At 35.5% G+C, this 19,170-nt stretch overlaps 1 protein-coding gene across 1 annotated transcript in view; it reads right to left on the bottom strand.

Annotated features, from left to right (window-relative positions):
* Positions 1 to 1,320: 1,320 nt before the first annotated feature.
* Positions 1,321 to 19,170, bottom strand: part of 2010106E10Rikl (RIKEN cDNA 2010106E10 gene like) — a 63,439-nt gene continuing 45,589 nt past the window's right edge. The window contains exons 5-7 of the mRNA NM_001395116.1: positions 3,320 to 3,402; positions 2,543 to 2,681; positions 1,321 to 1,814 (exon numbers count right to left, since the gene is read on the bottom strand). Of these exons, the coding sequence (NP_001382045.1) occupies positions 1,692 to 1,814; positions 2,543 to 2,681; positions 3,320 to 3,402 (345 nt within the window). The 3' untranslated portion in view covers positions 1,321 to 1,691. The remainder of the gene's footprint in view (positions 1,815 to 2,542; positions 2,682 to 3,319; positions 3,403 to 19,170) is intronic.

Here is a 19,170-nt window from a genome sequence, read left to right as displayed (position 1 = left end):
ACATGGTATGTACTCATTGATAAGTGGCTATTAGCCCAAACGCTTGAATTACCCTAGATGCCTAGAACAAATGAAACTCAAGATGGATGATCAAAATGTGAATGCTTCACTCCTTCTTTAAAAGGGGAACAAGAATACCCTTGGCAGGGAAGAGAGAGGCAAAGATTAAAACAGAGACTGAAGGAACACCCATTCAGAGCCTGCCCCACATGTGGCCCATACATATACAGCCACCCAATTAGACAAGATGGATGAAGCAAAGAAGTGCAGGCCGACAGGAGCCGGATGTAGATCGCTCCTGAGAGACACAGCCAGAATACAGCAAATACAGAGGCGAATGCCAGCAGCAAACCACTAAACTGAGAATAGGACCCCCGTTGAAGGAATCAGAGAAAGAACTGGAAGAGCTTGAAGGGGCTCGAGACCCCATATGTACAACAATGCCAAGCAACCAGAGCTTCCAGGGACTAAGCCACTACCTAAAGACTATACATGGACTGACCCTGGACTCTGACCTCATAGGTAGCAATGAATATCCTAGTAAGAGCACCAGTGGAAGGGGAAGCCCTGGGTCCTGCTAAGACTGAACCCCCAGTGAACTAGATTGTTGTGGGGAGGGCGGCAATGGGGGGAGGATGGGGAAGGGAACACCCATAAGGAAGGGGAGGGGGGATGTTTGCCTGGAAACCGGGAAAGGGAATAACACTCGAAATGTATATAAGAAATACTCAAGTTAATAAAAAATAAAAAAATAAAAAATAAAAAATAAAAAGTAAAGTTTACATTCTAATAAGGAAAAAAAAGATTGTATTTTCTCTTGTGTAATTTGTGTAGTTCATGGTTGAATAAGACCATTGATACTCTCACTTCTCCAGTAGCTTACATAACACTTTTCAACACTATGACAACTATGCAACATGAAAGAAGCCTCTAACTCATTTCTAGTTTGTTTTCTTATATTAAGAAACAAAGGTGTGTGGTGTCTTCAGCAACAGGTACTTATCAACTAGTTTCTGGTGGGTAACCAAGAGGAATGTTAAAAGCCTGCATGGGTTGGGGGACTCTAAAGTCTCCCTGACAAACAGCTCATAGGGTGATATTTTATAGCCACCACTGGAATTTTTGCTTAAAAAATTCTCATGGTTTTTGGAGCAGCATCATCCAGTACTCCAGGATTTCCCCCCACCCTCAACAAGGTCATAGTTTTCACAAGACATTTTTATACACTTTTATTTGGATTAACTCTTCCTTACTCCTCACCTTTTTCTCTACCCCATGAATCTTGGGGTTTGAACTCAGGTCATCTGGATTGCCAGTAGGTGCCTTTACTCACCGGTTTCTTTTATTATTATTTTTATAAACAGTTTGTTTGAAACTTATTTTTTATTTCATTTCACTAAACATACTAAAGAATCCAATCAATAAATACACAGATATTGTGTCAAATTTTGGAGATAATGAATATCTTCATCTGATGAGTTAATGGAATTGGATAGAAGAAATAAAAGTTTTGCATTACAGTCATCAAGAGGGGCTAGCAAAGAAAAAAATCCAAAACCTAAAGAAAACAATTATCATAATTATAAGAAAAACAAAGTATTGGACCATGGAAATCATATTTGTAGTTTTTTGGTATATAACATGATTGGTGTATGTAGGCTTACACACATTTATTTTTTTCCGTGAGGAAATTAGTAGTTGGATCTCATGTTTGCACGACCAATTTTGTAAGGAGTTTCTGATCCTTCATAAATTGAATATTTAGTTTCTTTTGGAGGATACGCTGCTCTTGGGACCCCAGTTGTGGAAAAATCCTGCAAGGAAATTAGAAATATCAAAGCAATTACATGACATTTGATAAAATGTTTAAGCTTGCTTAGATATGATATTGAATTAGAAAATTAAACATATATTATATATTATTTCATTAAAATGTTTAATCACCATAATAAGTCCATAATTGTTTAAACAAATAAAGTATTACTTTTAGTAAATAATTTTAGCTATTTTTAAATAACCACTAAATACTTGTACTAGAATTCCTCTAAACTGTCTTTGATACTGTACAACTCAGAATCTATTCACTAAAAGAGGCAAACATTGCTGGATAATATGTATTTAAGAAAAATGAGTAGTTTTGTGTTACTCTACAAGATGAATGTTAATACATATCTGAATAAATCTCCTAGCATTTAATCAGTTTTCAGTGATTTCAAATCTCCTTTCTAATTTAATTTAAATTAAAATATTTTACATATAAATTATTGTATATAAGTGAATACAAAAACATGTTACATGTGCTTATATATACATTAATGCCTATTCTATGTTATGTATTCTATATCTTTGATTCTCATTTCCTAATCCCATTATACAAACTGAAATAGTAGATATAGAAATTTATATAAACTTTTAAGCTTTTATTTGCACTAATTTTATTATGTCATTTATAGCATACTGAATTCTAATATTCACTATATTATCTGTACTAGCATTATAAAGATTATAACCATAAATATAAATTGAAAGTTTTTCTACATACAAAGCTTGGCTTCATGTACATGGATGGTGAACGATTGTTTTCGTAGTTTACTGCAGGATTACTTGGTCCTGGAGAGCCATTCCAGTTAAGATCTGAATAGTCGTAAAGATTGCCTTCTTTGCATTCTTGAGCAATTAAGCTATTTTAAGAATAAAAATTTAAATACTTCAAAATACAAATATGCATATATTGTTAATATATACATAAAGTATAAATGTTAAAGTATTATGTTATAGATTATTATGTCTATATTCTATATGAAACAAATGAAGTCATGCACTAGTCATTAGATCAAAACAAGAAGCATAATGAAATAATGGTATATTCATAAGACAGAAAGTACTAAAACAATTTTTCTTTTAATTATATTACAAAATCTAAAGCCTTGATAGGGAAGAGTCACTATGTTTTTTGTCAGAATGCCTAAGTTGTGATGCTTAGATGAATGGGGATGCACAGCATTTAATGTTCTACAGTTTAATTTTGGTCACCTCTGATTTTTTCCTCAGGAAATATGCTAAAGAGCTATATTTTATGCTGTCAGAAATACCATTATATAGATATTTACAGTTGAAAACAGTGATATCATGAACTATGTCTGTTTCCCTCTGCAAATTTGCCTCCTATTCAAAAACCAAACAAACAAAACAACAACAAAAAAATCCAAATAAAGAAAGTTGAACTCTCTAAAGCAATTATTTTCAGGTAAGATAGTGTTGTCTTTCCTCTTCAGTGTTTGTACTTTGCACTTCCCTTTTATAGGATAAGATGGCTTACTTGGAATTTGTTCTGGATAATTGTGATGATGGAGCAAATGAAGTTCCAGGAAAGGCTTCCCGGTGGAATAAACTCCGTGGATTCTGCACAGCGATTTTTTTTAGGAGGGAGCAAAATTGGTTAGTTTTGACTCTAAAGAAATGTGAAAGATAGTGTATAATAACTCACATTGCATCTCCATGCTACATTTTAAGTATCATGACAGTGCTAAATCACTTCCTACAAAATGACATATGAAAAAAAGTAAGCAAAACTAATTAGGAACTTTGAGCTATCTGTCAACTATCATTTATCTGTCACCTATGTAATGATATAGAATGGCATTTTGAACATGTATAACTGGGAGTTATATTTCAGACACAATCTGAGCATTAACACTTTTAACCAAAGATTAGATTTAAACTCATCTTTCAACTGACATAATGTAGAAAAACTTCACAGATACAACAGTTCTATGACAAAATAAATCTGGGAGAGAAAATTTAGGTTGAATACAGAACCACAGTATCAGACACCTACAGTATACTATTGTGCATTTTTAAGAAAAAAAAGAAAATTCCATGCAAATCAATTAAGACTTTGCACTCAAAGATCAAAATACCTCAAATGCATTTACAAGGACTGACTTGTACAGTATGGTTTCAAAGCAAGAAATTCACATTTTAGTATAGATATGAAGCATGTATATAGTATATCTAAGTCTACACAGAACCTATTTTTTTAGGTACTTTAACTAACTATGAGTACAGGTACAATACTGTTTTGTGGCCATTTAGTCAGACAGCCATTTCAAAATTGAGGATAACTTAAAATAGCCATTTTATAGAACTAATTTGGCAATGGGAAGCTTCAGAAAGTCTCTAAAACTCTACATCTACTTACTTTGACATAGAAATTATTAGATGCCATGAATGATCATGATGCATGTGGGTTTTCTTTTCTCTATGAAAAACATTTCTTTTATATAATATTTCATAAAAATTTGAGATATTATATTCAATGATAGGGATTCATTGTTTTACATTCATGTTGATGCAGAGAGTAGAGGGCACATTTGTCCAATACACCATGAAGCAATTTGTGGCCTACCTCATCGATTTTAAATAACAAAGAGAAAGCCACATGGAGGAATCCTTTGGGGGGGGGTACAAGGGTACAGGAGCTACCAGATTAAACATTTAAATAAATAATGAAAGGGCATAAACATCATTTGTGTTTCTTTCATAAATACAAAAGAAAAATTTTAAAGTGAAATTTATAATAATATGAAGAATAACCAAATAGTTCTATGCATCAGTATGTGGAGGTACATCTAATATGGCTAGAACAGCCTAAGAGCCTCTTTGGAAAGTCACAGACAAGGAAGCATTCTGTTCTTTCTCTTCCTGAGTGTCAATGAAGTTTTCCCAACTTTTATATCATGCAGGCCATCTCTATGAAAATAATACCTGAAACCAGAAGAACAGTGCATGATGGAGAAGAAAATCTGGATTTCTCAGAGGGAATTAATCTTCTAAAATTCATGATTAAAAAAAAAAAACAAACTTCAGAGACACCAAAGCACTATTCAGCCTGTACTACAACTGTCTTATGTTCTTATAATCTCCTCAAGCTTCCAGATCCTTCTCCATGATCTTTTTTTTCTTCCATTTTTATTAAATTTGGTATTTCTTATTTAAATCTCAAATGTTATTCCCTTTCCCAGTTCCCTGTCCATCAGCCCCCTGACCACTCCACCTCCCTTTCTATATGGGTATTCCCCTCCTCATCCATCCCCCATTATCGCCCCTATTGTCAGCTAATAACCTCACTTTTTAAAGATTATAATGAGTGAGGTAACCCAGACCCAGGAAGACAAACAGCACATATTCTTTCACTTGCTTTTCCTAGTTCTACGTCTCCAGATGTCGAGTACACAGCATGGAGCAGGGAATGTGTAAGGGAACCATGAAGGGAATAGCAGAAGGGAGCTGACAGAAAGTAGAAAGGAAAGATGAGGAAATAGACTTCAAATGGGAAGGGTAAAGAAGGCCAATACAGAAGGGGAGGGAGGGAGAAGAGAAAAAAAATAGCACTTTTTTTGGAAACAGCTTCAAGTAATCTTATTATGTTATAGTTACCAAAAAATGTACATATAAGTGTATGTGTACTGTTATGCCATTAGACCTGACAGTGTCGCCGTAATTAACCGTAAACTGGCAGAAACTTCAGTACTAGGCATGAGAAAATTTAAAAACAGTAGTTAAAGGTAGTCCAAGTGACTCATCAAACAATATTGACAATGACTGTCACCCGAGGCTGTCTCTGACAGGTTAAAGGTAAGCTCCAGTTGCTGAAGATACTTTACAGTTAGAACACAAGACCCAGGTTATTTGATCTGGAGCTAACCTGAAAGCCTGTTCCTATGGTTTAGCTTTCATGGTACCAGAAAATACTAGTCAAGCTGCTAAAGGAAAGAAACAATTAATAGTTCTTCCCAGCTACCTGTGATATCTGTCGGCCACAACAATCACCAGCATGGCCAGACACCCATAAAGGTGCAGGAAGTAACAGTTGTTTATTTAAATTTTAAGGTCCATCCAACAGAAGGGAAACCATGTCTGCTCTTAGAAACCTAACCTAGGGCTAATAAAGTCCATGCCAGGGCACTGAGGTTGGAGTGGATGGATGGGAATGGGCGCATCCTCATAGAAGCAGGGGGAGGACGTATGGGAGAGCAGGGGAAGGAGATAATATTTGAAATGTAAATACATAAAATATCCAAGAAAAATAAAAATTAAAAAAAGAGATCTGCCACTTTGCTAGACCCATATTAATTCCTGCCTACATTCTGAATCTTGTCCTTTTATATACAGATGATCCCTTATAAAAGAAGCTTATCTTCCCAGAAAATGGAGACCATCACAGAAGAGCTTAACTGGAGACAATATAGAGCTTGATTTTGTGGGTTGCCGGGGCCCAGTCCCAATGGATACATCTATACAACAGCTCCTGTATCTGTAGTTTAAGGGAATTCTAAGAAAAGGGCTAGAAAGATCTTAGGAACTAGATTACCATGAAAATACTCTGTCATAGAAACAGCTGTACAAATAGGATTTGAAGAATGGCGACATCAGTGGGACATGCTAATGTGGGGGGAGGAAAAGCTCATGGAGTCAAATACCAGGACCAGAAACTATAGGCAACTGAGAGGAGAGTTAATCTATCCCAGGGATGAGCCCCCTAATTGTCCAACAAAAGTTGTGATCCCTGAAACCTGGTATATACACAAACAACAACAACAAATCAACTCACCATCTTGTCTTTATATACTTATGCGTGTATTTGTATTTGTATGTGTGTGTGTTTCTCTCTCTCTCTCTCTCTCTCTCTCTCTCTCTGTGTGTGTGTGTGTGTGTGTGTGTGTGTGTGTGTGTGTGTGTGTGTGTGTGTGTGTGTACAATAGTAATTTGGGAGTGAGGGGGACATGGAAGGACTTGGAGGGATTTAGGAGGGATGTTAGGAAATGGAAAGTGGGATGAAGAGGAAATTTATAATTGTATTATGTGATTCAGACTCAGTGATTTCTTGCTGAGGCAAGACTCATGAGAGGGCACATGATGTTTGGAGAGAGTATAAATAGGACCCACGGGAAAGTGACAGGGCACGTGCATTATTTGCCGGGCACCCCAACCTCACTGATCTTTACTTCATTGAGAGAAGCATGGCAGAAAACTCCTGGCATTCTGGCTGGTCCTGATTGCCCCGCTGGCTCGCGCTGATTTGGCAGAGGCTTCTGCTAGATTGTGGCACAGTTGCTGTTTCGTGTTTAGTATCCTGACACTACTGAACTGGACTGCTGGTATACTGACAGAGATTGGAATCGCCCCAAAGAACTCCTTCTAAACAGGTCCTTATCCTTCTTTCCTATTTACCTTCTTTCTCCCCTACCTTTGGACGGTGGGCTAGAAGGGAGTTTGAAGCATTTGCAAACCCTTTATTAAAGTAGGTTTTGAAAAATCAAAGTCTACAGGGGGAAGTGATATAATTATATTCTAATTAAAATGTCTGTATACAGAAAAAGAAAAATGCCCTGCTTGTTGAATTGTAAAAGAGAGAGAAGACTGCTTCTTTCCTGACTACTAAACTTGTCAAAATATCAATGTCCATAACACTCTAACATGAATAAAAGGTGTAAACTCATATCAAGGACCCACTCCTTCCAGGTAGTCTCAAGACTTCGAGTTTTCTTGCCTCACTAAGGATTAGTGCCCAGTTATGCACATTCTTACAGTAGCAACTTACTGTCCATTGCATCATACTTACTAATACAAAGATACCTATGAGACAGGAACTCTCTTAACTCCTACATTACTGCTTCATATTTCTGCTTCCTATTTCTGTGTAACTTTAAAGGCTGTTTATCATCATTGTCACAATTATTGCACCATTCTTCCACTTTTGCATCCATGTCTGCTTTGCTTCTGCCTTTGCAACTTGGCTAAAACTATGCTTGTTAATGTTATGAACCACTTTCATATTGTCAAATGCAAAGCCCTCATTTTACACGCTTTTGCAGAACAGTTTAATACAGTGGGTAATTTACTATCTCTTGAAATTTATTTTCATCCCTTTGCTATCAAGACATCACATTATCATGACTTTTCTCCTATTAGTGTGACTTATCACAATTTATTTTGTTAATACAGCTTCTTTACTAACAGACCTTTAAATATTGTAGAACCTAGGGGCTTGTTAACAAGCACTCTCTTCCTTTGTTACTGTACTACAGTTCAAGATTAAGTTCAGTAGTGTGACAATAAATAGCACATGCATCACCATAACTGACAAATATCTCCAGCCTATATGTGTCCCTTGAGATTAAAATTCACATACCCAACTACCTATTCATCACTTCCATTTGTAAGTCTCATAGCCTTCTCCAACCAAATATGTCAAAACTGAAACTTTTGATCCCTCTGAACAAACTGTTCCTCCTCCAGTGACTCTCATTTCATTAGTTCCTCAAAACATTCCTCATTGTCACATTTTCTTTTTTCCTTTAGATTCCATTTTCAATCTATTAGCAAGTTTTGTTGATCTATTTGTCCTTTATTTCCTGCTGATATCAACCTAGTCTAAGACATCATTATCTCTATCTTGAACTTCTGTCAGATTCCACTCTCTTTTCTTGATTCAAATGTGTTTCCCTAAAGCCAATATTTGTGCAACATTCCACGTTACACCCATGGAGAACATCTTCCGGTGTGTCTTGTCAACTGAATAGGCAAAGCAGCTGAATTGCTGCCAAAATCCTATAAATCCAACATGTTTCCTCTACGTCATCAACCTTTCAGCCACACTAAATTTCTTGAACATGACACCCCACCTTTTCCATAGCTACTTTTCTTTCCACTCAATAAGCTTTTTCTCTGATATTTTTGATGTATAAAGTTTTTACTAAGCATTTGATTCAAATGTCTCTTCATTGAGTTAACCCTAATTTTGGAAACAATTAATATTGCCAATTTCCAAGTCATCATCCAGCATCCTTTTTGGTTTGTTTTGTTTTTCTATTAATCATTTTATTCATTTACATTTCAAATGATATCTCCCTTCCCAGTTTCCCCTCCACAAACACACCAGCCCTTCTCCTCTCTTCCCCTCCCCTTTGCCTCTATAGAGGATGCTCCTCTACCCACTCAGCCATTCCTGCCTCATAGCTCTAGAATCCCCCTACACTGGGGCATTGAGCCTCCACAGGACAAAGGGCCTCCTCTCCCATTGATGCCAGATAAGCACCTGCACTTGGGAGTGGATTTTGTGCTCCAGCTCCCCTCTACCTCACATACACCCAGAGACAGCATTCTGTTTTAATTATAAATTTTTATCAAAATCTGAAATTGCCTTATTGACTTGTTTCATATGTGTCCCCTTCCTTCTAGATTGATCAATGAGCATAAAACTTAAACTTGGATCTTTTTAAACTATGTATAAAGAACAGTTCTAGTCATATGTATGAGAATCTTCTTGGATAAATTAAGAGGGTATCTAATATCATTTACTATATGTTTTATGCTAAGGACCAAACATAATAACATTGATTCTTCCCTCATAGGCTCTGAAATCCTTATGTTGTGATCAAGTATCTTAATAGCTTTTTAAAATATTTACCTGAGATTATAAGATGCACAAAGAAGGAATGTCTGAGAATAAAATAGGTGTACTGGCATTTCAGTTAAAACTAGTCTATTAATTTTACTTCTGTGCCATTCTGATTGCCCCCTGATACCTCTGTGTTAAACTATTTTATTGATTCTTTGAGAACTTCATAATGCATACAATATAGTTTCATATTTTTACTCCTACTAATAATAACTCCTAGATCTATCTTAATCCCTCTTAAGTTTATACCTATTTTATTATATTCAGTAACCTAGCTAGGCACAATTTATACTGCCCATGTACTGAGGTATATTGAGTCACATACTGGAGCAGGGTTGACCCACCAGGTACCACAGATTTAGATGAAACTGATTTTTCTTCCCCCAAACCATCAATTGTCAGTATTGCCTCAGCTAGTAGTGGGGATTCATGAGCTCTTCCTCCTCTACTCTGAAAAGATTGCTGGCTTGATCTTGTGCTGATCTTGTACAGGCAATCACTGCTACTATGAATCCATGAGTGTAATGGTCCTGCCATGTCCAAAAGACCTTGTTTCTCTCTATTTCTCTGTTTCTTAGATTCTTTCTGTTCTCTTTTCCATGATGATATTTGAACTTTGGAGAAAGTGAGTTTGATGGAACTGTTTTATTTATAGCTGAGCAGTCCATAGATACTTGGTTTGTGTACTTGAAAAAGTTGCAATTTTCAGCATTAACTTCTTTAACTGCCATACACTGCACAAAGAAACTTCTCTGATGAGGTCTGCTAGTTCAACTAATCTATTATTATAGAGATACAAATTTAGAGAGCATTTTAATGCTATGTCCATTTAAGAAAATAATAGTAGGTACACCTTTAGGGTCTATGAACTCCCCAGCCATGTTTGGCCAGATTTATGTTAGTGGTCATATATGTCCTCCTTAAATTCAATCAAGAAAATGGTTGGCTAATCCCATAATATTCATGCTACTCTTAACCATAGGCATTTCTAGGCACACCAGTTATTAGTCTAACTCTCAGATTTAACATCTAGTATGACTGTTGATTTCTTTGCTCTATCAGCTTGCAAAGCACCCTCTGGTACTATGATATATAGCTGGCAGGAAAGAAGCTTCCTACTCAGTAACAACTTGAATTCTCTATATCCTGTGATCAAAGCACGTGATGTCTTAGTAGTAGGGTCAGACCTCCAGGTTCTACAACCTGCCATTCTATAACCTGCATATTTTGAAGGAGGGGGTAGGTGTGGGATATTCCTGACCAACAACTCTTATTTGACATTGAACTTTCTTAAAATATATTTTTATCTGTATGTGTGCCTGAATCTGTGTCTGTGTGTGTGTCTGTGTGTGTGACTGTATGTCTGTGTGTGTGTGTATGTGTGTGTATGTCTGTGTGTGTGTGTTTGTGTGTGTGTGTACCCACACTTTTGTAAGTTACCTGCATAGACCAGAAGAATGTGTCCACCTCCTAGAGCTAGGAGATTTGTAGTAATCCACTCGATGTGGGTACTAGTAACTGAACCCAGGTCCTCTACAATAGCATTAAGTACTCATAGCGACTGAATCATTTCTTCCAGCCCTACATAAGGCTTTTTATTTGACAATCTATAGGTTCTGGGAGGAGCACTATCCCCAATGTAGGGTAACTCCAATCAGACTGTTACGTAAATGTACATCATTAATATAGTATGGCTGCTGGTGACTTTTTCAAACATCCTTGTTATTAATTATTCTACTTCCCATTCTTCCTCTTTCTTACTCTCCCATACCTCACCCCATTTAAACTCCCTTCCCCATTATTCCTCTTTTCTCCTTCATGTCATGTATGTTGTGCTATCTCCACTCTCTTATGATCTTTCTTCTCCCTTACTTTTCTGTCATCCATAGGTACTCCAAGTTAAATAAACAAGCATAAATATTGTTAGGCTTCAAATATGAATGGAAATGTGAAATTTGTCTTTTGGAGCCTGGTTTACCTCACTCAGTATAATGTTTCCTATCTAGATCCATCGATTTACCTGCAGACTTCATAATTTCACTTTTATTTACACCTTAATAAAATCCCATTGTGTATAGGAATAACATTTCCATAAAAAGAAGGTTAATCGGGAACAAAATTTTTACTCAAATGTTTCTATTACTATTAGTATTTTTACGAAAAAGAAGAAACCAATCAAAAGAAAGTATTCCAAATAAAATTTGATTATTTTTACCTGATCATTTGGCATATCCATGTTTCTGTTACACTTGCTTCTTCAGGACTGACAATAATTAATCACTGAGTGTATAAAATCTAGTAAATAGTGTTCATCTACCCAGAGAATAAATAAGGTAAGGAAATAGAAGAAAAGGAGAAGTAGTTTTAAATCATCCAGGACAGGATTAATCCAAAAGCCAGAATGTAATTATTTCCTGCTTGTACTTCATAGCAATAGCCTCCCCTCCTTCCAAATAATAACCTTAGGTCTCCTTTGATGTTTTTTGGATCAATTGTGAGATCAATTTTAACCTTTCCCCTATTTTTGAATATATGCCAATTGGCTTGTGAAACTTAGATTAAAGTTCCCTTTCACTACTGAAAAAATCCATAAAGCATATATAAAAGTGGCTAAAATATATTGTGGGAGAAAAACCTAAAATATATCAGGTATACACACACAATAAAATATTAGAAATGTGTCTTATAAAACCAACAAAATAGTAGCAGGATCTCATAAGATCATTCTTGCTAATTTACACTTGTCTTTGTTATGTTGAAATTCTCCCTGACCGACCACAATTTAGAAATATAATAAAATCAAGTATTTCAGTCATTGATCAAAACTTTTTCTCTCTCTCTCAGATCTAAATTACACTCACGTAAGTGTATTCATTCATACACCTGCCACTTAAATATATGCTATGTGAATCCATTGTAAGGTCCATTAAAACACAGTCACCTCTGTTTGCTTTCTGTGCTACCATTAACAACACCCTGAGGGTACTGTAGAGTAGATACAGTGAATGAATGTGCCAAAAGTGCATACCTTATAACTGTTGTGTTAATTAAATGTCTCATCTTATTCATGTTACAATTTCTTCCACGGCATAACACCTAGTAATGAGACTATGTATCATGGGTTTTTAAAAGAGACAACACAAATTTCATGTAACTGTTTTCAATAATCATAGCAGGGGACCCTTGGCTGAATTAGGGAAAAGCTGGAGGAAGCTGAGGAGGAGGGCAGCCCTGTAGGAGGACCAGCAGTCTCAACTAATCTGGACCCCAGAGATCTCTCAGACACTAAGCCACCAACCAGGCATATTACAGCAACTGATATCAGGCCCTTGACACATATACAGCAGAGGACTCCCGGGTCTGGGTTCAGTCAGAGAAGATGCACTTAACCCTCAAAAGACTGGAGGCCCCAGGGAGTGGGGAGACTGGGTTATGTGTGTGGGTCAGGGAACATTCTCTTGGAGAAAAGGAGGAACGAGACAAGGAACTGTGGGACGGGGGACTGGTGGGGGGACAGGTAATGACTGGACTGTAAAAATAGAAGTAATATAAAATACAAAAAAAATTGTTAAATATATTACCTAAAGTAATCTCAGCCTTATGCAAGGATTTTAATGTAAATAAATGTAAAATTGTTTTAAAAAAATCTAAAATGATAAAAATTTTTCTATAAAAATATAATTCTTTTACAAATATCACCCATTATTTTAAAATAGTTGTTTTTCAGATCCATGATGATGAAAGACCACAAAACTTGCAAGGATGAGTCTATTTATCATCACATCAATGGTTTATTCTTTAGGAAGTTACGTATTTCCCAAGATTTAAGTGCAAGTTCTATATTAATCATATGAGTATCATGTATTTATTTGAGTCTTGTGTATTTATTTTATTACTTATTTCAAAATATGAATAATTGAGGCTGGGGATTTAGCTCAGTGGTAGAGCGCTTACCCAGGAAGCGCAAGGCCCTGGGTTCGGTCCCCAGCTCCGGAAAAAAAGAACCAAAAAAAAAAAGTAAAAAAAGAAAAAACAACAAAAAAAATATGAATAATTGTATCAGCTACAGAAGTTTCTGTTGTGAGAATTAAGATTTGTGAAATAGCCCAGTGCCTGGTGAGGTGTATCTTTTCATTGAGATTGTTTCAAAGACTGTTTTTAATGTAATGTTATAACTTTCCCAATTATCCACACTATACTTTTCTCTACGAACATTCTATATTTTAATGCTACAAACACTGAGACAAACAAGTCACAGAACTTGTAGTCTGTATGGAAATTATCTCACAGGGAAAAAAAGTATATCATATTTCTAAAGCACAGTGAGCAGATAAATTAAGAGAATGTGAATAAAATGCCTTAAAAATCAAATAGAGAACCCCCAGTGAACTAGACTGTTGGGGGGAGGGCGGCAATGGGGGGAGGATGGGGAGGGGAACACCCATAAGGAAGGGGAGGGGGAAAAATCAAATAGAGAGCTACTGGATAGATGACTCAGCGGTTAAGAGCACTGGCTACTCTTCCAAAAGACCTGGGTTCAGATTCAAACACCCAGGAAGTGGCTCAAAACAAACTGTAACTTCATTCCATGCGATCCCGCGCCCTCTTCTGGTCTCAGTAGGAAATGCATCCACGTGTAGCATAGATACTGCACACTGGCAAACATTCATAACATAAAAATGAATAAATATTATAAAAGGGATGGAGCATGAATATAAAAGTAAAAGTTTCTTGGACATTTGCAATCACTTTTCTAAAATCGGTTTTATTAGGATGTTGTTAATATAGTATAGAATACATCCATTTAAAGTAAACCTTGTTTTCAGTATTATAGTGATAGCATGGTGTAGTTGTGAGTAAAATTGTAGAACATTTTCGTCTCCAAAACAAAGCTCTGTACTCATGAGCATTCGCCCATCATTTATTCTCAAATCTTACTCCATAGTCCTCCCCTAGAAAACTATCGATCTATTTTTTGACTGTGAAACCTCTGGAAATTTTATATGAGCGAAATTATAAAATATGAAATCTTCTTAAGACTTACTGGCATTTTCACATACTGCAAAGTTTTCAAGTGTCATCCATGTTATACCATATATTACAATTCATATTTTTAATAGCATATGTTATTTCATTGGCAGAATATGTCGCATTTTGTGTCACTGACTGATGGATGTTTTGGTTCCTTAGTTTCTCTATCTTGAGTTTGCTATAAACATTCCTGAATAAAATATTATTGGACTGCCTCCAATTCTCCTTGTTCTATGCTTAGAAGTAGAATTGCAGATCCTATGGTAACATTGTGGTTAACTCTTGGAACAAGTGCCAAGCTGTTTCTCTAAGGCAGCTGTGCTAATGTACATTCCAAATAGCAGCGCAAGAAAAGTCCAATTTAAAACGGTCCTCACTAGAACTTGTTCTTTTCTCTTTCATTTTATCTACCCTAAGGTGCACAGCATAGTTTCTCATTATGGTTCCAGTTCTTATTCCCCGGATACTATTGCGGATTAGCAACTTTTCATGCATTTTTTGGTCATTTGTACATACTATGTACTAAAAAATTCATTCTGAGACTGTCAATTTTAATTGGATTATTTACCTAATCCAAGAAAATGTGTAACTGTAATCTGCTGAAATTTGTTTTTAGCTCTGATGTTTAGATTGTTTACCAATTCTATGTTAATTTGTATATGATATAAGACAGATGTCTAGTTTATTTTTGCATATGCAGACTTGATGCTCTTCCTGAAGAACCAAGTTTGATTCCCATCATCCACAAGTGAGATGGTTAACTGCCTGTAAGTCCAGTTCTAGAACACCTAGTATGCTCTTCTGCCCTCTGTGGCTATCCATATACATATATGCATACACTCACAGATAATTATCTGTACAAGTACAAGTACATACAGATGAGAATACAGGTAAATAAAAATAAATCTCTGTTATTTTTATATGGACAAATAATGTTTCATTGGGAGTTTTGAGTCTATTTCTCATACTAAATTTCATTGGCATCTTTGTAAATACCTATTGTTTGTAAATGTGAAGGTTTGTTTTAAAATTAGCAATTTTATTGTATCGGTTTCTATGCCTACCATTATGCCAATATTTCATCATCCCAACCACAAGATTGGTATTCAGAAATATAAATCCTTCAATATTCAAAATTGTCATTTTTACTGAACACATTTATGAGATCTAGCATGTAATGGGCAATGCTCATATGTGAGATATACTAATAAAATCAGGAGCAGTAGGGCTTTCATTCTTTATAATGAATTTTTGTCTGAAATTGTTGAGGTCTTCTTTTCTAGGCATTCAAAATACATATAATAGATAATCATGAACTATTTTTATAACATTGTGCTTTGAAACCTGCAACTCAATACTTTCATTATTGCCACAACTTCTTTTTGTAGACCATTAATATTCCTAATATGTAATTTTTTTTTGGTTCTTTTTTTCGGAGCTGGGGACCGAACCCAGGGCCTTGCGCTTCCTAGGTAAGTGCTCTACCACTGAGCTAAATCCCCAGCCCCATATGTAATTTTTTAAAATCTTTTAATTCTGAACTTCTACAGGACCCCTAAATAACCTCAAGTTGCTTAAGCAATTTTAAGCAAGACGAACAAAACTGGAAGCACAACACTGCTTGGTTTTTGAATATAACATAGTATCTGGCAAGATGGTGGGACTGGTAAGAGCTCTTGCCGCCAAGCCTGATGACCAGAGTTTAGTCAACAGAATTCACATGGTGGAAGGCTAGAACTGCCTCCCTCAGGTTGCCTTGAGACTACCACTTCCTTTCTGTGGAACGTGGAGCCATTGTAATCATATCATTAGCACTTGTACAAGAGCAAACACACAGAGGACTGAATCAGAATGGAGTGCCAAGAATTACCTCTGAGCATTTAGAGGCAACTGAGTCTCAAGTTGTATAAATGTGCATTTGTTGTATAAAACCTTAGGCATGCATAATGAGATTTCTGCTATGTTATATCATGTACTTTGGACAGATTGTCTTCCAGCGATCCTCTTATATACTCCATCCCACATTTTGCTAATCTTCTTGGATGTGATTTATTTAGCTTAGTATGATGATTTTCACATCCTTCAATTCTCATGCAAATGACCTAATTTTGTTTTTCTACATAGCTAAATAAATACCATTTCTTTATTTTATATACATTTAAACATATATGATTTATAATATGTAATATTGCATATGTAATATATAATATGTAGCAGATTTTAGCAGAGCTATTGTATCTGACAAGAATCCAGAGTAATGGCACCAAAGCTTTAGAGCTTTTTCAGTGACAGTTATCTGACATTTTATGGGGTTGTTCATCTGAAGGATTCTCAGCCTTTGCATAACTTAGTTCTGAGATAGGCCTGTGAAACCAGGAAGTCTTGTATGGCTGAGAATTGCTTAGGTGATGGGCCTTTCAAGATATCCCCTGGATCAGATAAGAAGTTTTAGTATGTGGAAATTGATTTGATAAAGGTGCCTTTTAATTTAACAATTAAAAGAGCTTCTAGCAAGCTGTCAGTGCTCAGTCTTTCAGAGGCTGAAGCCTAAATTCATCTTGCAGTGGCTCTCTCTTCTTTAATCAATCATCTAGCATAACCTTGAACATCAACAATTAGATAGATAGATAGATAGATAGATAGATAGATAGATAGATAGAGACTGAGAAAAATAGGTATTTAAATCTATATCACACATTTTATTCATATATTCACTTTTCCTTGTACACACATATAAGTATAGTCTTTACTTCTCACCAAAGAAGTTTCTCTTTGCTCTAGATAGAGACCATTACAGAAAACCACACCAATCAAACTGAAGAATTGTGGAGACTAATCCCAACTGATTTATCTAAAAGACCATTCCTATACCTAAGTTTCAAAAAATATTGTGAAAGAAGAGGAGGAAAGATTTTAAGAACCAGCAGATGAGGAAGTTTACTATCAGACTGTGTGTGCTACAAATATCAGAAACTAGATCCATAAAAGCCCACCACATATGATTGCCTAAACATAAACTGAACAGGCACAACAATAGATGTGCCAAGCTAACAGAGGAGAGCCCACAAGGCCTCAGGCCTACCAAAGAACTGCAGGCAACCAAGGAATGCTTAAAATGGAAGAAGAGAAGAACACACCAACTGGTTATCCAATGCCAAATGATCAGTCCTGAAAATATACATACAAATAATATTACATATGATGAGCCTTTTATTTTAGGAAAAATTTATCTGCATGTAACAATTGAGGTAAAAGATGTCATGAATTTGAAAGAGAATAAGAATATATGGGAGGTTTTATTATACTATACTCTAAAATCAAAATAAGTTTTAGAAATCAACTAATATAACATATACAACTCAATTTAACAACAAACACCACAACAAAATATACAATTAAATTTAAAAACAGGAAGTTATATGAATATGATCTTTTCAAAAGAAGAGATTTGAGTTACCAAAAAAATCAAATAAATGTGATAAAATATTAGCAAGTCAAAACTGTAAGGAGATACCATCTCACTCCACTAGAATGACTTTTATATACAAAATAGAAATACATGTTAGCTGGGAGAGTGAGAAAAGGAACTCCGCTACACTTAATTAGCTCTCCGATTTCCTCTTTTACAAAATTGTTTTGGCTATTACTGGTCCCTTGAAATATACTTTTTAGGGTCAAAATTTATCTTTGTGTAAAACAATTTGAATTTTGATGCACCTTGCATTTAATATGCATATGCATTTGAAGACTGTTTATAAACTTAACATCTGTGGTGGTTTGAATAAAAATGGTCACATAGATCCATAGGGAGTGGCACTATTGAGAGATGTGGCCTTGATGAAGTTGGTATGACTTTATTGGAGGAGATAAGTGACTAGGGAGTGGGTTTTGAAGTCTCACATCTCAAGCCAGTTCCTTTCCTGGTGCCTGCAGAACTAGAACTCTCAGATACTTCTCTAGCACCATGTCTGTCCAGATGTTCCCATGCTTCCTGGCATGACAATAATGAACTAAACCTCTGAATTGCAAGTCAGCCCCAATTGAACATTTTCCTTTAGAAGAGTTGCTGTGGTCATGGTATCTCTTCACAACAACAGAAAAACCGAAGAGACCATCACTGAGGTTTCTAATCCATGATATAATTTATTAAGGTCTTGCTAACTTTCAGTACTTTTTGCTTTCGTGAAATTTACTCCTGAGCATTTTTATTCACCTTGGTAAAGTTGCAATTAAAATTGTTTTGTTAATTTCAGGACAGCTTCACCTAGATAAAAATGGTTTATTAAAAGAGAATTTTGTGATTGAAACAAAGAGTTCATGAAACTTTTTTGTGTATCTAACTTTGTGTATCTTGTAGCCTAATCTATTTCATCCTTATCATAACAAAAGTATATGCAATAAGTGCAATAAAGTTTTGTTTTAAGCATATTCTAGAATAAACTATTTAAAATATTTTATTAATATAAAACTAATGTGTAAAATCTACAACTTGCCATTATAATTACTTACTATAACTTCATAAGAGGTTATGCCTGAGTATAAATAAAAAATTAATTTTTAAAAGTAATTATATGTGTATGTGTATCACCTGTGTATATGATGCCCATGGAGGCCAAAGATAATATATCAATTACCCTGGAGCTGGAGTTATAGTTATTTGTGGGCTGCATGTAGGT

Source organism: Rattus norvegicus, chromosome X (assembly GCF_021556685.1).
Source record: "Rattus norvegicus strain SHRSP/BbbUtx chromosome X, alternate assembly SHRSP_T2T, whole genome shotgun sequence".
In the NCBI taxonomy this organism is placed as follows: domain Eukaryota; kingdom Metazoa; phylum Chordata; class Mammalia; order Rodentia; family Muridae; genus Rattus; species Rattus norvegicus.
The sequence above is the reverse complement of the archived record's forward strand: the minus strand, read 5'-3'. Positions and strand labels throughout refer to the sequence as shown.